Here is a 16330-nt window from a genome sequence, read left to right as displayed (position 1 = left end):
GGGGTGGCTAACAGCATTAGCCTGACCCTTTGTCTTAATGCTATGCCCATGTGTACAGGTTGTGGGACAGAAAAGATTAGAAATTACCAGAGGAGGGGCCGGAGAGGTGGTGCTAGAGGTAAGGTGTCTGCCTTGCAAGCACTGGCCAAGGAAGGACAGTGGTTCCATCCCCCGGCATCCCATATGGTCCCCCAAGCCAGGGCGATTTCTGAGCTCTTAAGCAGGAGTAACCCCTGAGCATCAAACGGGTGTGGCCAAAAAAATTACCAGAGGAAATAGAAACTTGAAAAGAATCTAAAACCCATTAGTTCCTCAAGTCTTTGGAACATTTCTGTTGCAGGCCCCAACCTTTGTTATTCCACATCCAAAGCTCTGGAGAAATCAGTTTACCAGTTGGGCTCCTCATCCGTGTGCATCAGTTGGCTAGACAACAGCAGGAGGGTTTATTTTCCAGGTAGATCAGGAGGAAATGAGGCAAAAAGGAAAATAACTGGTTTAGGGATAAATAAAACTTGTCTTTTCCTAAGTAGCTGTGTGACAGGAGATAGAGATGATTCTCCTCACTCAGTCACACACACATGACTGGAAGAAAGAGTCTGGAAGAGTCTACATAGCTCATGAAGGTTCATGCACAGGATGCTGTGGACGGGACCCTCTCAGGAAGCCCCAGCTGAAATCCAGGCTCAGTCTGTCTTACTTGACTCCCAAGATTTTTCCCTCCCCTTCCGGGTTCTTCCTTCCCTTTCCAGAAAACTGAATAAAGCTTGATAGAGATGGACAGTCTCTGAGGTTCTAGATAGGCTGCTCTGTCCAAAAGCAGCCAGCAAAGCTACCAGTACCGAACCAGTAATGAATTGCTTCAACCTTAACTCTCAGTATATCTCAGCTCATTCCCGTGAGTCTCTGTCTCTCTCTGTCTGTCTCTCTCTCCTCCTCCTCCTCCTCCCTCTCTCCCTCACTCCGTCTCTGTCTCCGTCTCTCTTCTTTAGGATGGGAATAAGTTCCTTTTCATTAACCCTTCATTAACCAGTTCCGGCGCCTCTGCATCTACTTTTTCAATGCCCTCCAGGGCTGTTGGCCTGCAACTGTCCTTCCCCCGCCCCCAGCCCTTCTCTGCCCTTGGTAAGGGGATGCACGGTCCTCCCAGAGCTCTGCAGGTACACATGTGTGCCTGTGTGTGTGGGGGGTGTGGGAAGGTGAGGGTGCTCCCTTGCTCTGGCTCTCTGCTGTGCAAGCTGAGCGGCGGGGACCAGGCATGCGCAACATCTTTGGGCGCATTGTAATGGGAACTGCTCCTCTGAGTCTCTACAAAGACTCCCGAGTAATCACTCGCCGCCCCCACTCCAGAACCCCCCCCCCAGTTTTCAAGACGGGTACCCCAATACTGAGGCAATGCAGTTTTTGCTTTGGCAAGGACCAGTTGGAGCTTGCCAGGCGAGGGCAAGTGAGAGGACTCGTGTGTTGCTGTTGACCCCGTCTCCGGTGTTGACAAACGCCAGCGCGGTAGCTTTGCAGTCCGCGGCTGCAGTTTGCAGTGGAACTAAGCGGTGTGCGGCTTTAATTCCACGTCAGATCAACTTTGATCAATACCCCCCGCCGGCCCAATTGGAAGAGCCCGATTCACCGGCGCTGAGCCTTTTCGCTCTTTCTTTCCTTTTTTCCCCCCTCTTTAGACCCACCATTTTTTTAAGGAGAAAAGTATCGGATTTTCTTTCTGATTTCTTTCTCTATTGCGCGCGCTCTCCTCTCTCTCTCTCTCTCTCTCTCTCTCTCTCTCTCTCTCTCTCTCTCTCTCTCTCTCTCTCTCTTCTCCCTCTCTCTCTCTCTCTCTCCTTCTCTCTCTCTTCCTTTTTAGGACTCTTACTCGTTTCCCACAGCTTTGTCTCTCTCTCTCTCTCTCTCTCTTTCTCTCTCTCTCTCTCTCTCTCTCTCTCTTTTGGTTTGTTTGGTTTGAGCATATAGGTATTAATTCTCTTTGCTCCTCTGTCTCTGTCTCTGTCTCTCCGTCTCTGTCTCTCCGTCTCTGTCTCTCTATCTCTCTCTCTCTCTCTCTCTCTCTCTCTCTCTCTCTCTCTCTCTCTCTCTCTCTCTCTCTCTCTCTCTTCTCTAGCTCGCTAGCTCTCAGTCTGTTTCTGTCTCTGTCATCTCTTAGAGCGATGGGGAGAAAGATCGCTTTGGCGAAGCAAGCTTGCAGCCAATGAACCCGCCTTCCAGATTGGTGTGAAGACAGAAGTGAGGTGGGGGGCAGGGAGGGGGTGTGAGAGAGACGGAGAGCGAGCGAGAGGGAGCGGGAGTGAGAGGAAGCGAGCGAGCGAGAGAGAGCGAGAGCGAGCGAGAGAGAAGAGAAGGTGGTAGAGGAGGAGGACTAGTGCGGGTGGAAAGCAAGAGTGAACGGGAGCAAGTTGAGGGGTGGGGATGTAAGAGCCGAGAAATTCTTTTTTTCTTTTTCTATTATTATTTGGACGACTCCCCGAGTTGCGCCCATGCTGTTGTCAGCTTCGTTTTAGGCAGAGCATGGCCAGACAGAAGAAAATGGGGCAAAGCGTGCTCCGGGCGGTCTTCTTTTTAGTCCTGGGGCTTTTGGGCCACTCTCACGGAGGATTCCCCAACACCATCAGCATAGGTAAGCGCAAACCCCACGGTGACTTAGCCAGGCTGGGTTCTGGGGTCCCCTCGACCACTGTCCCGCTGTGGCTAGAGCGGCTGCGGGTCCCGGGTCCCTGTCCTGCATGATCTGGGGAGGGGACCGGAGACGGGGTGGCTAGGGTGGCCGGGGCATGAATCACGGGCTTCTCAACCCCAGAGAAACTGCCAGTTTGGGGAGCCTGGGGGACAAGTGAGGGGGTCTTCTGGGACTGGGGGAGAAGGCTTCACAGAGTACTGTAGAAGGGTTGATCTCATCCTAGCAGGTTTGGCATGCTTGTATGGAGACTGCAAAGGGGCGAGCAGTCGCGACTTTCCAGCCCGCTGCTCTGGACTTTGCCCTGGCATGCGTGCCAACGTTGGAAGTTGTCCCAGAATGATGTTGCCTGTCTGGCCGCGCCAGTGCTGTGGTCGGCCCGGGCGCCCCGTCTGTCTGCAGCTCTGGGGAGACAGGCTAGAGCTGGGGTGGTAGAAGACTGTTCTGGATTCCCCCCCAGGACCCAAGCAGAAAACGGGTCGGTGGCAGATGGGGTAGGAGGCGGTGGGGAGGGGAGCACTAGCAGCCGAGCAGAGGGAAGACACAGTGAAGTCACGCAGACCACGAATTCCTGAATTGCCGCTGTGTCTGTCTGGAACCCGGTTCCGAGGTGCCAGAAGGGAGTTCTCTCTCTGGGCTTCTTCTCTGCATTCCCAAGTCCAAAAGTTAGAACTGTGGTCCGCAATGAAGGTCCTAGAGGAAAAGGGGGTTGACGGGCAGGATGGGGCAGCAAGGGAAAATAAAATGGGTTTTCTTCCCCCATCTGCCCCCCACACACACACCTTGGGTTTTGGATAGGAAAGAGGGGAAGCGGTTGGTGGAGTCGGGGTGTCGGGGTAAAGGAGTGGCGAGAAAGCTGCTGCCTGAGAGAGAACCAAGTCCAAAAAGCCGGTCCTAGCTCAAAGCAGCTTACTCTTCCCTCTGCCCTCTACCCCCCTCTCCAGCCTCTTCTCAGTGTAAAGGAAAAAAAAAAACTGATTTCTCTAAATCCAAACCGAAGTTCAGAGACCTTGAAAAAGACACGCAGGTTGAGAAAACCATCATTTAAGGCGCCTACCTCTCTCCTGGAGAGCTAGTCCTATCTGTAGTGCACCCTCACTTCGGACGGCCCTGGTGGGGGTACACAAGGCAAATGTGGGTCCCTCTTGTTTCTAGGTGGACTTTTCATGAGAAACACGGTCCAAGAGCACAGCGCTTTCCGCTTTGCCGTGCAGTTATACAACACCAACCAGAACACCACGGAGAAACCCTTCCATTTGAATTACCACGTAGATCATTTGGATTCCTCCAATAGTTTTTCTGTGACTAATGCTTGTAAGTAGTTGGCTTTTCCTCCCTTTGGGACCTTGGGGACCTCTTTGCGTTTTGCCTGTGGGAATTGGGAGGCGTCTTCTGGGTGTATTGAGTCAGGAGCACTATGGCCTCTGTGGACGTTTTGGGGGCTCTAGGCAATCCAGGTTTCATGCCGCATAAATCAACTCCAGAAGATCCTGTTGAAGGATTTAAGGCGTTAGTGCACAAAACTCTTAGCTGTGATATAATGTGTGAGACAAAAGTTTCATTTTCCTCTCTGCTAAACTAGCATTCCTCCCCCTCTTCCCCCCCCCTATACATTCTGTGGAATTGGGAAGACTGAGGTGATGGTGGGGTGGAGAGGAGGGGAGGTGGTAGCATAGTTCAGGCAATGTCTTCAGATGAGATTTAAAAAAAAATGATTAAGCTAATTCAGAATGTGTAGTATTATTTGGCTGTTAAAATTAGCCACTGACTGTAGAAATTACCTGTAACTGACAATTGATGAATTAAATAGGTTCCAAATGTAAGAAATTCTACAAAAGAATGACCTTGACAGACAAATCAGGCTGGGTGTTCTGGCCTCCCTCTGTCAGACTCTTAGCACCTTTTTTACTCAGAGAGCTCTAATAGGAATAAGACTATAAACTTATTAAAAGTGAGGAACATCTGGCATACTGGGAAAAAGGGAGAAGACAGTACTCAGGTGACTAAAAATCTACTTCAGTTTTGGCTCCCCTAATATTTCCCCCACTCATATTTAAAGACAAGGCACTTCTTAACTTACACCACAAGGCAGAGGGGAAAGCCTGGTGGTAGGAAAACTAAATATCAAGTGAGGAATTTCATCAGACTGAAAATCATTTCTGAAATTCGTAATTGTGCCCTCAAGATTGAGATTGTTTCTCTATGAAGAAAACATTTTGAGAGATAAAACCATGGGAAATGAAATGATTAATAACTTGCTGGACGCAGGTTTTTCTTGAATTGAATATTTATGAGAAAGACTAATAATCTTTCATCAAAGCTTATTTCACTAAAAGTTTTCACAACAGTGAAGCTGATGAAGGCATAAATATGTTTTTATGGTTGGTGTAGTTTGGAATTTAGGGCATCTATTTTGTTTTCCTTCAAGGAAGAAATGGTATTTTTGTTTCGTTGGTTTAATATTTATTAAAGACTCATTTCAATGTCTGCATGAAAAGATCTGTCAATTCAAAATAAAACTGTTGAAAGGATAACCAATGACATAGGCTTCTAAGATTTGAGGACTTGGGCAAGGGAATGGGAATGAAGTATTCTGCATGAACTATGACAGGCATCAGCTTTAAGAAAAATTAAGCTGAAGGTACAGATCCTTATAAGAACATACTCTAAGATACTCTGAATTTGACATTCTTTGGCTTTCCGACATTGACAAAAATAGGAACCTATTAATTCCAGCTAAGTGTGAAAGTTATGAAATATCTGTCTATACTTTGCATCTTATTTCAGAAATCCCATCTCCACTGCATTTACAACACACATCTGAATTTTAATCCTGTATCGTTCTTTTCTAGTCAAGGCTGCATCTCTAATGTGACTGCCTAAATATCAATTAGAACACTTAAAAAATCAAATACAAATAATAATAATGAATAATAATATTTATTTCAATCAAGTTAATGTCCTCCCACTGTGTAGGACTGTCAAGTGAGTTCTTAAGAGTGTTTGATAGCCAAGGTTTTTGGTGTTGGTTTTTTGGGGGGGTGAGATTTTTGGTCAATAAGGTTCATATCTGCCAGTATATGTCCATTAGTCCATGGGAACTACTCAATAACTACACAGAAAACAGTTTTTGACTTTTAAAATATTAGGCTTGGGAACAGAAAATAATTTATCTTTTCTGTTATTGAGTTGCCTGAATGTCTTCACTATTAGGATATTAAGATTACCACCATGAAAAAGGAAAATGAATTGATTACTACCTCTCCCCTATCCTAAATCTATACTTCTGCTTACAAGCTTAGCACACTGAGTTGTGACTGGGGATAGAGGGCTTGAAAATGTGGGACAAGTTATGTCATTTATGGGGCAATGGTAGAGAAAGAGTTGACTTTGCCCTTAATTATGCTATGTCCACGCATGCACATAAAAACACAGATAACCAGAAAATAGTGATATGATCCAGTTGCCTGTTGCACTCTCGGACTTTACAGTTCAGAAGACAGGAAAGTAATACTGTCATTCTTCTGAGCCCCTCTGAATGCCACAGTCATTGAATGGGGGCCAGGTATCAAAGTTATCTCCTACCAGCTGCTATCTAGAAGCTTAGTATGAGAAAAATGGCTAGTCCAACTCCTCTCTGATGATAGTCTCTGAGTACATGAAACAATAGTTTTAAGGGGTCAAGGAAGACCTGGAAGTGTAGGTCATTTCTCTTAGTGACAGTCATAGTTTTTACCCATGGAAGTCATATATCTAAGATACTGTCATGCTGTAACAGCTCAGTTATGGAGCCTGGCATGTGAGTCAGGTTCCATGCTTGCAATTAATTGTATTATTGTTCAGAGAATTAAAAATCCTTGAGTTATCTGACCTGCACCTCCTCAAAAATTTTGAAAAGAGAAAATTCTAGGTGAGTCCAAATGTAGCCCCCCACATTTCCTATTTGATTCAAAATGCAATAGTATGGCAAAAAAAAATGAACATTTCCCCTATCCCTTTACAAAATTCCTAGCTTCACCTTTTCTTGGCACTATAATTTATTTCTGCCTGTCATCTCTGCACTTGCAATCCTCATGCACGCACATACTTTGGAAGACAGAAGTATGCAGGTAAATAAAGAGACAAAAAATAAACAATAGGTAATGCCTTCTGTGTGTGGCCCTGCTCTGTATTTGCCCTATGATCAAAATCCCCTCCTTCAGTGTATTCTGATAGTTTGGGGATGTGTGTGTATTTGTGTCTGAGAAAGAAAGAGAGAAATGAATCCAAGGCATCAGTTATTTAAAGCCTCTTTTCACCAGCATGCACAAGCCCCAAGAGGTTTGCTTAAGACAGGCTCCAACTTCATTTTATGTCTTAAGAGGCCAATAAAAGTCTCTCTGGATTTGATGGGTGATCCATTTGGGATCTCAGCTCAGAGGTGAATTGAAGTTTATCAAAGAGATTCATCTGATTTGGAACACCTGTTTCCATTTTATAGGGATTAATTGAGTTTACTGCCTTACTTTTCAATTTGTTTGGATAACCCCCCCCAAAGAAGAATAGTGTTAATAGTACTTTCGTGTCCCTATATATATATACACAAAGATACATATGCACGATTTCTATATGTGAAGAGAGAGGTTTGCATGTTTTACATTGCATATCTACTTATTCAAGAACAAAATTCATTTTCTTAGGGCTTTGGAGAATGTCGAATCACCAAGGGATTGTTTGGCCCCATTTGTGTGGTTTTACTGCTGTGGTTCCTCAGGAACTGCCTCTGATTCCCTTGAAGTCCCCTCCTGTGTTTTGCTGCTGTGCACTTGTAGTGCACTCCACACTACATCGCCCCAGCCTCTGCAGTGTCAGCTCATTAGCACACAGATCTCATATTCCCTCTCCGCACTGTCATTGCAAAAATTGCTGTTGTACACCTTTACAGCCAACAAATGTGCTCGTGGATTACGCACTGTTTGCAAGAAGCAAGGAAAAGGCAAATGTAACCTTAAAGGTTATTCACCATAGAATTGTGTTCTAAATGCATTGGCTTAAATAAAAATCTGTTGATGGAAGCTCTGTAGTGATGGGGAGTGTAGGCTTTGAGAATACAGGCTCTACTGGAAACCCAAGCAAAAGCCCCCTTTCCTGGATAACTCGAATTCATCAGTTAAAGATCATTGCCATTTTTTATTCTATTATTTTCCAAGACATTTGAAATATACATTCTAATGGAGAGTATGCTCCTTGCATAACAGAACACATTCCGCTACCAAGTGTACTTAGCTGAGACAGGTTTCTGTCTTTTGCCCACAGAGTCACAATCTAATTAGCTAATTATTCTAATTGCCAGGATCCATTTAACTGTTTAGGTCTATTTGGGAAGGAAATGCTTCCCCTGGCCCTATTCTCTACTCTTTGATGGGGTTTGTCTTGTTGTTGTGTTTGTCCTTTTCATGAAACCTTCAGACCTGGGGTAAAGTCCTGCATTGTCCAGCTCCAGTCCTTACAGAGTTCTTTACATAGGAACCAACATCCACTGTTCCTGTCCAGTCTCTCTCCCACCCATCCTCCTGCCCCCATCATTGCACCTTTGCTCCTGTCCCACTGTCTTCTTTCTGCTGGACAATCTTCACTGGCTTAGCTCACTGTTAGCCCCATGAGCCAGCTGGCTTTGCCCACTGAAGCACAAAGAAGCTGCCTTTGTGGTGCCAGTCAGAGATTTAAGTCACCTTCACACAAGGTTTATTATTTATGGCTTTTTAAATCTACTTTTTATATGGATAGGAGGGAGGAAGGTGATGCTGTTCATTTGGGCCATAAAATAGATGACGATCAGTAGGCTGTAAAAGTGAGCACCCAGCAAAGTGGGTGATTTCCTCTAGAAGTCAGTTTCTGTTGATCTACTCAGTAGGATGGGGTGGGAGACAGGGAGACAAGGAAGGGTTTGAGTTTGAGAGGAAAGACATTTCTTAACTTTTTTTAAATTTAAAATGAAGCTCATTTACCATATTATGAGTTGCCTTTCTCAAAGGTTTTCTGCTTGATTTTGCTTTTCTCTCCCTTCTCCTCAAGATTTAACAAGAATTACTGTGAGGGTGGGGGTAGATGGTTGAAATTTTTATTATATGCCTCATGACATATTTTTAGTTTTATTCTTACTGGCCATCAGAGGTGCTTGTCTCACTTCATTTTAACAGATTAGAAAATGAATGAAGTTGCTGAGGTGCCTTTATTGGTCTTCCTTTTTAGCTAAGAGATCTGTCATTTTTATACAGTTAGTTAGAGGAATAAGTGAGAGCATGGACTCTGGTGAAATCAGAATTTTAGGAGATGGAATTCTTAACGTTGGAGGTGGGGATGCAAAGCATGCTTATTCAGATTATTTAACATTGAAATTTCTTGAATGAGACTGTGAATTTATTTCATAAAAGTTCCTTCTCTGAAGGCCAGTAAAATTATCTGCATTCTTTACTTAGTCCATTAAAATCGAGTATTGACTGTGTTTCTTCGACTTTGATGCTCTGTATTTAATTAAATATGTCCACAAGAGGATACAATTGAAATCTTGGGTGGGGGCCATGGGTACTCTTCAATAGGAATGTGGGAGTTGTGCAGTCACAAGAGAAACTCCGCTTTTCCTTGGAAAGTGTATGAGCTCTGGAGGCAAAGTAGACTGCAACAAATAACCCCTGTCTATGTGTAGGACAAGCCTTGAGTTAGGGCAGCAGCCCCTGAATGGGTCATTACTTGGCAAAATTTTAGCATGAAAAACATCCTTATATTGCTCTCTCTTGCTTTTTTTTACTAGTAATTTCTCCTCTTGCTCTGTCTGCCTAGATGTTTGTCTTTATTCTGCTCTCTAATTGTCCCCTTAGTCTGGAATCTCACCCATAATAAATTTACCTCAGGGCCCTTTCCTGCTGTGAAGTTTTCCAGACCTAATTCTCCTTCTCCAGATTTTGAGGAGATGAAATGTGTAACTTTGGGGGTGGAGAATAAGGAAGCTCATTCAGATTAGTTAAATTTGGGGAGTACCATAGAATGATACTGTGAATTTAGCTCACAAACTTCCTTGTCTTTCTAAAGGTTATGAAAATAATCTGCATATTTTACCTAGTTTATTAAAATGATTATTGACTGTATTTCTTTGGTTTCTATGCTTTGGATCTAATTAAGTAATATGTTCTAGCACAGAATATCTCAGTTCTTGATCCATCCTCCTGACAGCATGCACTCTACTTTGGGGTTTGACAACTTTTTGTCTAATACAGAAATCTCATTGAAAGTGTTTGGTAAGGTGTGAATATATCTACAGAGAATCACATTTGCTTTAAAACCAGGAACTATAAGAATTATAATACCTCAGTTTACAGGAAAGATATTCATAAGGGGGTATTTTTGGATCTGATACACACAAGGAAAGTTGACTCTCCCCAAATAGAAGATCAGCTGTCCCTGGCTATGGAAGACCTTCACAAATCAAAGAACGTTGTTTACAAAGAACCAACTATGTGGTAGGTTTGGCACAAAACTGAGGTCTAGTGTGGTTACAACCTTAACATATTGAACTTTGGGGTGATTTAGAACATCTAAAGATCATAAGAGTCATTATCCCAAGGAAGTAAGTATGTACACCTTTTTGCCCTTGATCATAAGTTGTTTATGTGGGTTTGAGAAGAGATGCACTGGCATGGAAAGGAGGTCATAGATGACAGTAGAGACATTAAGAAACCTGGAGAAAGAATGCTGGGCCTCAGACTGAAAGTTGCCTTTCCCTGGGGTGGCAGGTGGATGGCAAAGATCACAGGCAACAGTCCCCTGCTGGGTGCTAAATAGAGCTGTGAAGAGACTTGAAGCCTAGCCCAGCAGTATGTCCTCCCTTCTCTCTCTGCACTTCCCTTGCCTTGTCTCAATTGTACAGGCTTGTGTATTTCTCAGTGAGAAGATTCTTTTCTGGACTTCATTTCAACACTGGTCAGAATAGTAAGTGCCTTCACTGTGGCCTTTGCTTCTCAATTCTTAGCTGCCTATGGCTTCTTTAGCAATTATCCTCATCACAGGATTTGTCTTTTCTGGAAGAGGCTTAGTAAGTAAAGTAAGAATAGGAAAAGGAAGCACAACTGGTAATGGCTTTAACAGCATGAGGCACAATATAATTCAAAACATCATTTCTCAACCTCTTGTGTACAAAGGAATCACCTGAGAAGCTTGTTGAAATAAAGATTCCCATTCTGTAGGTCTACAGTGGTGGTCCAATTATTTGCATTTCTAATAAGATCTCAGGTAAAGACAGTGCTGCAGATGCTCAAACCACAAATATAGTAAGAGTCTAGAGTAGGAATACTTTGATAACCAATGCAAAATGTTCCCCCAGATAAGTTGTTATCCACATCTTGACCTTCTTGATTTCAAAAAAGGTGCTTCATGAGGTACACTTGACTCACTTGGACTCAAGAATGTTCCTATCATAATTCTAACACTGTGTCCTTTTCAGCCATGTCTGTAGGTGGCATGGTTGGATGTCAGATGAGAGCATTTACTTGGAGTTGCTTTTTACAGGGATTTGGAGTGGAAACTGAAAGACAGGAAGATGCTCATGAGCCAGGATGAGTGCCTTGGCTTCCTGCCATACCCCAAAGTGTCCCTTTTAAAAACAACCTGCCCAAGAGAGCTAAGGATGGCATTCTGTTCCAACTGACTTTCTGCTTTGTTTCTCTGGGTCAAAGCATGCCAGGAGGAGGCATATAGCATCTGTTACTCAGCTGTCTGACTTTCCTTAAACAGGGTTAGTAACAAGAAGTGCAACATAATCCAAATTCTGTCCTGTTCCCTATTATTCTGAAAAAAAAATGATAATTTTTAAGATCTGTTCCAAGTACTCACTGTGATGTGGACTGGAGGGAAGGGAAACATTATCACTTTTGATTTATCTAAACTGAGGACTACTCCCAGAAGTCATTCAAAGCTTACCCAGTTATTTAAGGACTACCAAATGGCATATTATTACCCAAAATACTGCTCTCCAAGAATCTGCCATTAGTTGGAACTGCCACTGTTTGCTGTGTTCCGCCATTAACATTTTGACCATAATTCATTTGTTAAAAACCCACCTATTACCCTGAAAGATTTTTAGAAGAGGTTTTCCAAAGACAGGTAAGTAAACCAGAATAGGTACTTATTAAAAAAAAACAACATGATGTACCAAGTAGATTGTAGACATTTGGGGACACTAGCCAAATAAAAAGGAAGAGTCCCCAGAATTAATTCATATATTTTAAGCATTTGAACTCCTCAATGGATAATTCTATAGTTGGTTTTTTTCACTGCAATTTTACTTGGCTTTGACTTTTTCCATGGTATTGGGTTTCATAGTTGGTTGCAAGAATTGATTACCCTTTGTCCTTGGAGTCCCACAATTACTATAAAATATTCGCAGAAGTAAAATCAGTTTGCAGTGATAGTTATAGCAAAGAGATTTAACCTTTTAAAAAGATCACAATCAAAAATAGTTGTCAATCAATTATCCATGACTGACTTGATGTACTTTGCCAATTTTGCATTGCAACTAGGGTCTTCCTCCTTACATCTGCCTCGAGGGAATAAGACTGTAGTGGACTAATGAAACAATTTTCTGCATCACCCTTAACTACAGAGGATATGGGTTTGAGTACTGGGATATAACATCTTTGTACATTTTAGACTGAAAAGTTGGTTGATAAAATCAATCAAAACCTATCACAAATTTTGAAATATTGTCTCACTGTTATGTTAAACTCTACTTGTTGATTAATTTAATATCTTTAAATTTGGACCATTTAGAATAAGAATCACTATACTTATTAAAACAGATGCATCTCTAGGTCACACTTAAGATATATTACGTTAGAAACCCTTAAGATCTATTAAGTCAAAAACTTTTAAAATAATTTGTTGATTGAGATTCTGAATAAATACTATTAATATTGTTTTTGCACATAATTCCAACACTTTACGTATCATCAGTGTACCCACTTGAAGTAGACCTTTTAATCAAACTCTGTGGGTGATTCTATTGCATATTCAGAAATGGTAGCACTGCTAATACTGGCTTAATAAGCTCTGTTATTACAATATAACTGGATTTTAACTGAATATTTTGGAGCACCTACACAATATTAGTTTTACTCGAGGTAAAAACAAAATATATGCAAAAAAATTGGGCAGTATGAGGTTAAAGGTACAAATTTCTGACCTCTATACTATCCGCCTCCTTATACTGCTATATGATTTTATAGGTTAAAGAAAGTTTTAACAGTCAGGTATAACTTACTTATAACGGAAAAAAAGACTGTTCTTAGTGAAAACCCTATCTTTACTTTATACTTTGTAGTGTAAGATCACTGAGGCAGAATCTACTTTCCTTTGTACATATAGTTATGATCCTGTACACATACACTTTCTATCCAGGAGCTTTTTAGGCTTGAATACAGCTTAACTCAGATTACCCTCCCCTTAGGCAATGCTGAGTCTTGGAGCAAGTTTTACAATTTGATGTGGTCATTATCAGGTGCTCAGCAAGTCAGAAAAGTTACTTGAGGAAAGGAATCACTGATATAGGAGAGTTTGCTTAAATCCTACTTTAAGCCAGCCCCAGGCCACAAACTGAGAGGTCATGAGTCAATTAAGGATCTATCAACTTGGGCCCAGGGTAGAAGCTTCTTGTGCACCCCACAATAGATATTTACCAACTTTAGACGGCAGTCCAAAATAAAGGGTTATAGTAAGTTTCTGAGCCTATAAACACACCTAACTCATTGTGATCATTTGTAAGTATTTGCATGTTTTGTGAATAGCAATAGATTGTCATAGTTAGAGTGAGGTTTATAAGTTTCCTTCATAAACGTAGTATGACTGCAAAGTATAATCTCAAACCAGTTTTGTTTTCTCATTAAAATAATGTCAAGCAGGGGCTGGAGAGGTGGCGCTAGAGGTAAGGTGTCTGCCTTGCAAGGGCTAGTGTAGGAAGGACTGCGGTTCGATTCCCCGGTATCCCATATGGTCCCCCCAAGCCAGGAGTGATTTCTGAGTGCGGAGCCAGGAGTAACCCCTGAGCGTCAAACGGGTGTGGCCCAAAAACCAAAAATAAATAAATAAAGAAAAAATAAAAAATAAAGAAAAATAATGTCAAACAGACATGAAGATAATTGAACTACATGTTCGTAAGGCTAAGTAAAATTCCACTTCTCTCCCTTTTTGGTGCCCTCAAAACATTTTGCCAAAAGGTGCTTGAACTTGAAGCAGACTAAACAACAGTCTGTGACAAATACAGCTAACCAAGAATCTTCATTAGCAATTGCCCACAAAACTACCTACAAATTAAGCCGATAGCACCATTTTTGAAGAATAATGTAATAGGTTTATTAGATTAATAGGTTTATTAATTTGAAGACAAATGTAATAGGTTTATTAATAGGTTTATTAGATATTACTGCTAAATTGTGAACACCTCTATGCCACATTCACATATTTTGTGTGCTTTTTAAATTAAAATCTTTATTTAAGTACTATGATTACAAACATGTCTGTAGTTGGGTTTAAGTTATAAAAAAGAACACCCCCTTTCACCAGTGCAACATTCCCACCACCAATGCCCTCTATCTCCCTCCCCCCCCCATCCCTGCCTGTATTCTAAAGAGGCATTCTATTTCTCTCACTCATTTACATTGTTAGTGTAGTCATTTCTCTAACTGAACTCACTACTCTGCTCTTACCAATGAGAAATTCAATGTTAATTAGCACAACCTCTACTGATCATTGGATGCACATATGCCTAAAATGCTTGTAGTTCTTAATCAAAATTTTTTTTACGTTCATAACTGCTTTGTGTGTATTATCCTATAAGGGCAACTGACTATCCCGAAAGGTATATTAAGAAACAATTTCCCACATATATTTGGAAGCCTTATAAGAAGATGTTTTGTACAAAATGTAACATTTGGGTTATTATATTTATTTCTTGGGGAGAAGTAAAAGCTCTAGGATTAGGAATACAGTACAATGAGAAATGAAACAGGAATTTGAATATCTGGATTGAGTATTAGCTCTGCCAATGACTTCCTAATTTCTTTATATATGCTCTAGTAGTGTCTCTTGTCCCTTTTTATCATTTGTAAAGTGTAGATATTATTTTGTATAATCTCTAAGGAGCTTTCCATATTTAATATTTTGCCATTCATCCCTGTGCAACTCCTACTATCTCTCCTTCTAGCTACTGTCTTATTTTATTTTCTACTGAGGAAAGATAAAAAGGAAAAAAAATTTCAAATTCTTCCACATATAGTACTTTCTCTTAATATTCACCTATTTTTCTGCCTTTACAAACATATTGAAGTCTTAAAACCTATTGAACCCTAAAATATTCTTATGGACCAGGCTACTACCCAGTGGTGACTTATTCTTGTTCACAGATTCTTTTATTTACTCAGTATAAGAACCTAGGACAAGTTGTACCTAAGATTTCACAATTATAAATGGGACTAATTGCCAGACTTCTGCTCCGGGTAAATGGGTCTGAAGCATGGTAGCCATGAGGATTGAGAAAACAAGACAGACACTAGAGAGAAAAACATGGGAGTCAGGGGGCCAACTGCCTCCATTGAATATTTATTGTTAAGTAATAATTGGTCATAGAAAGAAGAGTAGATAACAGAATCTTTAGTACTAACTAAACCTAAGGGAGTTTACAACTTCAGTAAGGGAATTTGAAGAATGAAGAGGTTTTAGGTATAATTTCTGGAGATTGTCTTCCTCAGGGGAAGAGTAGTAGATAGGAAACTGTAGACAAGGGCTCCAGCCCCAGAACATTTCCTCAGTGGTGTGGGCATTCTGGTAACTTGTATTAAGAGCCTGTCAATCAGTTTAGTATCTGTAATTTTTCTTGGAATCCCTGACCTCTAAAGAATTTTTCACTACTTATTTTCTAACATGTAGCTTTATACTACAAATACTCCTCACCATAAAGATTTGTTTAGTTTTAAAAGTAATAGTACACAAACACACATAGTATTTGGAACATGCTGAGCATTACTAGTATCAACATCACCATAAGTTTAAAAATCTTTTGAATTCTTGACCCTACAACCAGAAATCTGATAGATGTTTTCCACTCTGGAGAAGCTCTTGTTCTCTCTTGAGCATGTATTTCTCTGTTTTTTCCTTTTTAACTCTAGAGAAGTCTGTGTTCTCTCTTATTTTCCACTTTTCCCTGCTTCTCCTCTTTCTCTGCTCTCACATCTTTCTATGTAAATTCTTCAACAAATAATATTTTTGCTTCAGAAATAAATAAAATAAAACCAGAAACCTAATATCACTGGAAAAATGAAATCTCTTTTCTTTTAGAAAGTATATTTCTTTGCGGAAAAGTTCCCTCTGCAATGTTCTACATATAGTTCTTCGCTCTTCAAGCACAAGATGTTTTTCTGTCAAGAAATTCTTCACAAATCTCTTCCAGATCAGCAGATCAACACCTGACCTCCTACATCTCTTATCTATGCTTCCATGGTTGTCTACCCAATTGCCTCTTGTAAATAGCAAATCATATACTCAGAAAAAATTCAGATATATGTTTTTCTTTATAATTTCAGTATGGGCTTAAGTGAAGACCTAGAATAATCTTTCCCAAATAAACGA

At 41.2% G+C, this 16330-nt stretch overlaps 1 protein-coding gene across 5 annotated transcripts in view; it reads left to right on the top strand.

Moving 5' to 3' along the window:
- Nucleotides 1-2109: 2109 nt before the first annotated feature.
- GRIA3 (glutamate ionotropic receptor AMPA type subunit 3) overlaps nt 2110-16330 on the top strand; it is a 378184-nt gene continuing 363963 nt past the window's right edge. For 3 of the 5 annotated variants that reach the window (XM_049767076.1, XM_049767078.1, XM_049767081.1), the window contains exons 1-2: nt 2345-2623; nt 3836-3994. In XM_049767076.1, the coding sequence (XP_049623033.1) occupies nt 2515-2623; nt 3836-3994 (268 nt within the window). In that variant the 5' untranslated portion in view covers nt 2345-2514. Of the gene's footprint in view, nt 2238-2344; nt 2624-3835; nt 3995-16330 lie in introns of those variants that run through there. The other 2 variants (XM_049767079.1, XM_049767080.1) reach the window with 2 other exon arrangements.

The sequence above is a fragment of the Suncus etruscus genome, chromosome X, assembly GCF_024139225.1.
Source record: "Suncus etruscus isolate mSunEtr1 chromosome X, mSunEtr1.pri.cur, whole genome shotgun sequence".
In the NCBI taxonomy this organism is placed as follows: Eukaryota; Metazoa; Chordata; class Mammalia; order Eulipotyphla; family Soricidae; genus Suncus; species Suncus etruscus.
The sequence above is the reverse complement of the archived record's forward strand: the minus strand, read 5'-3'. Positions and strand labels throughout refer to the sequence as shown.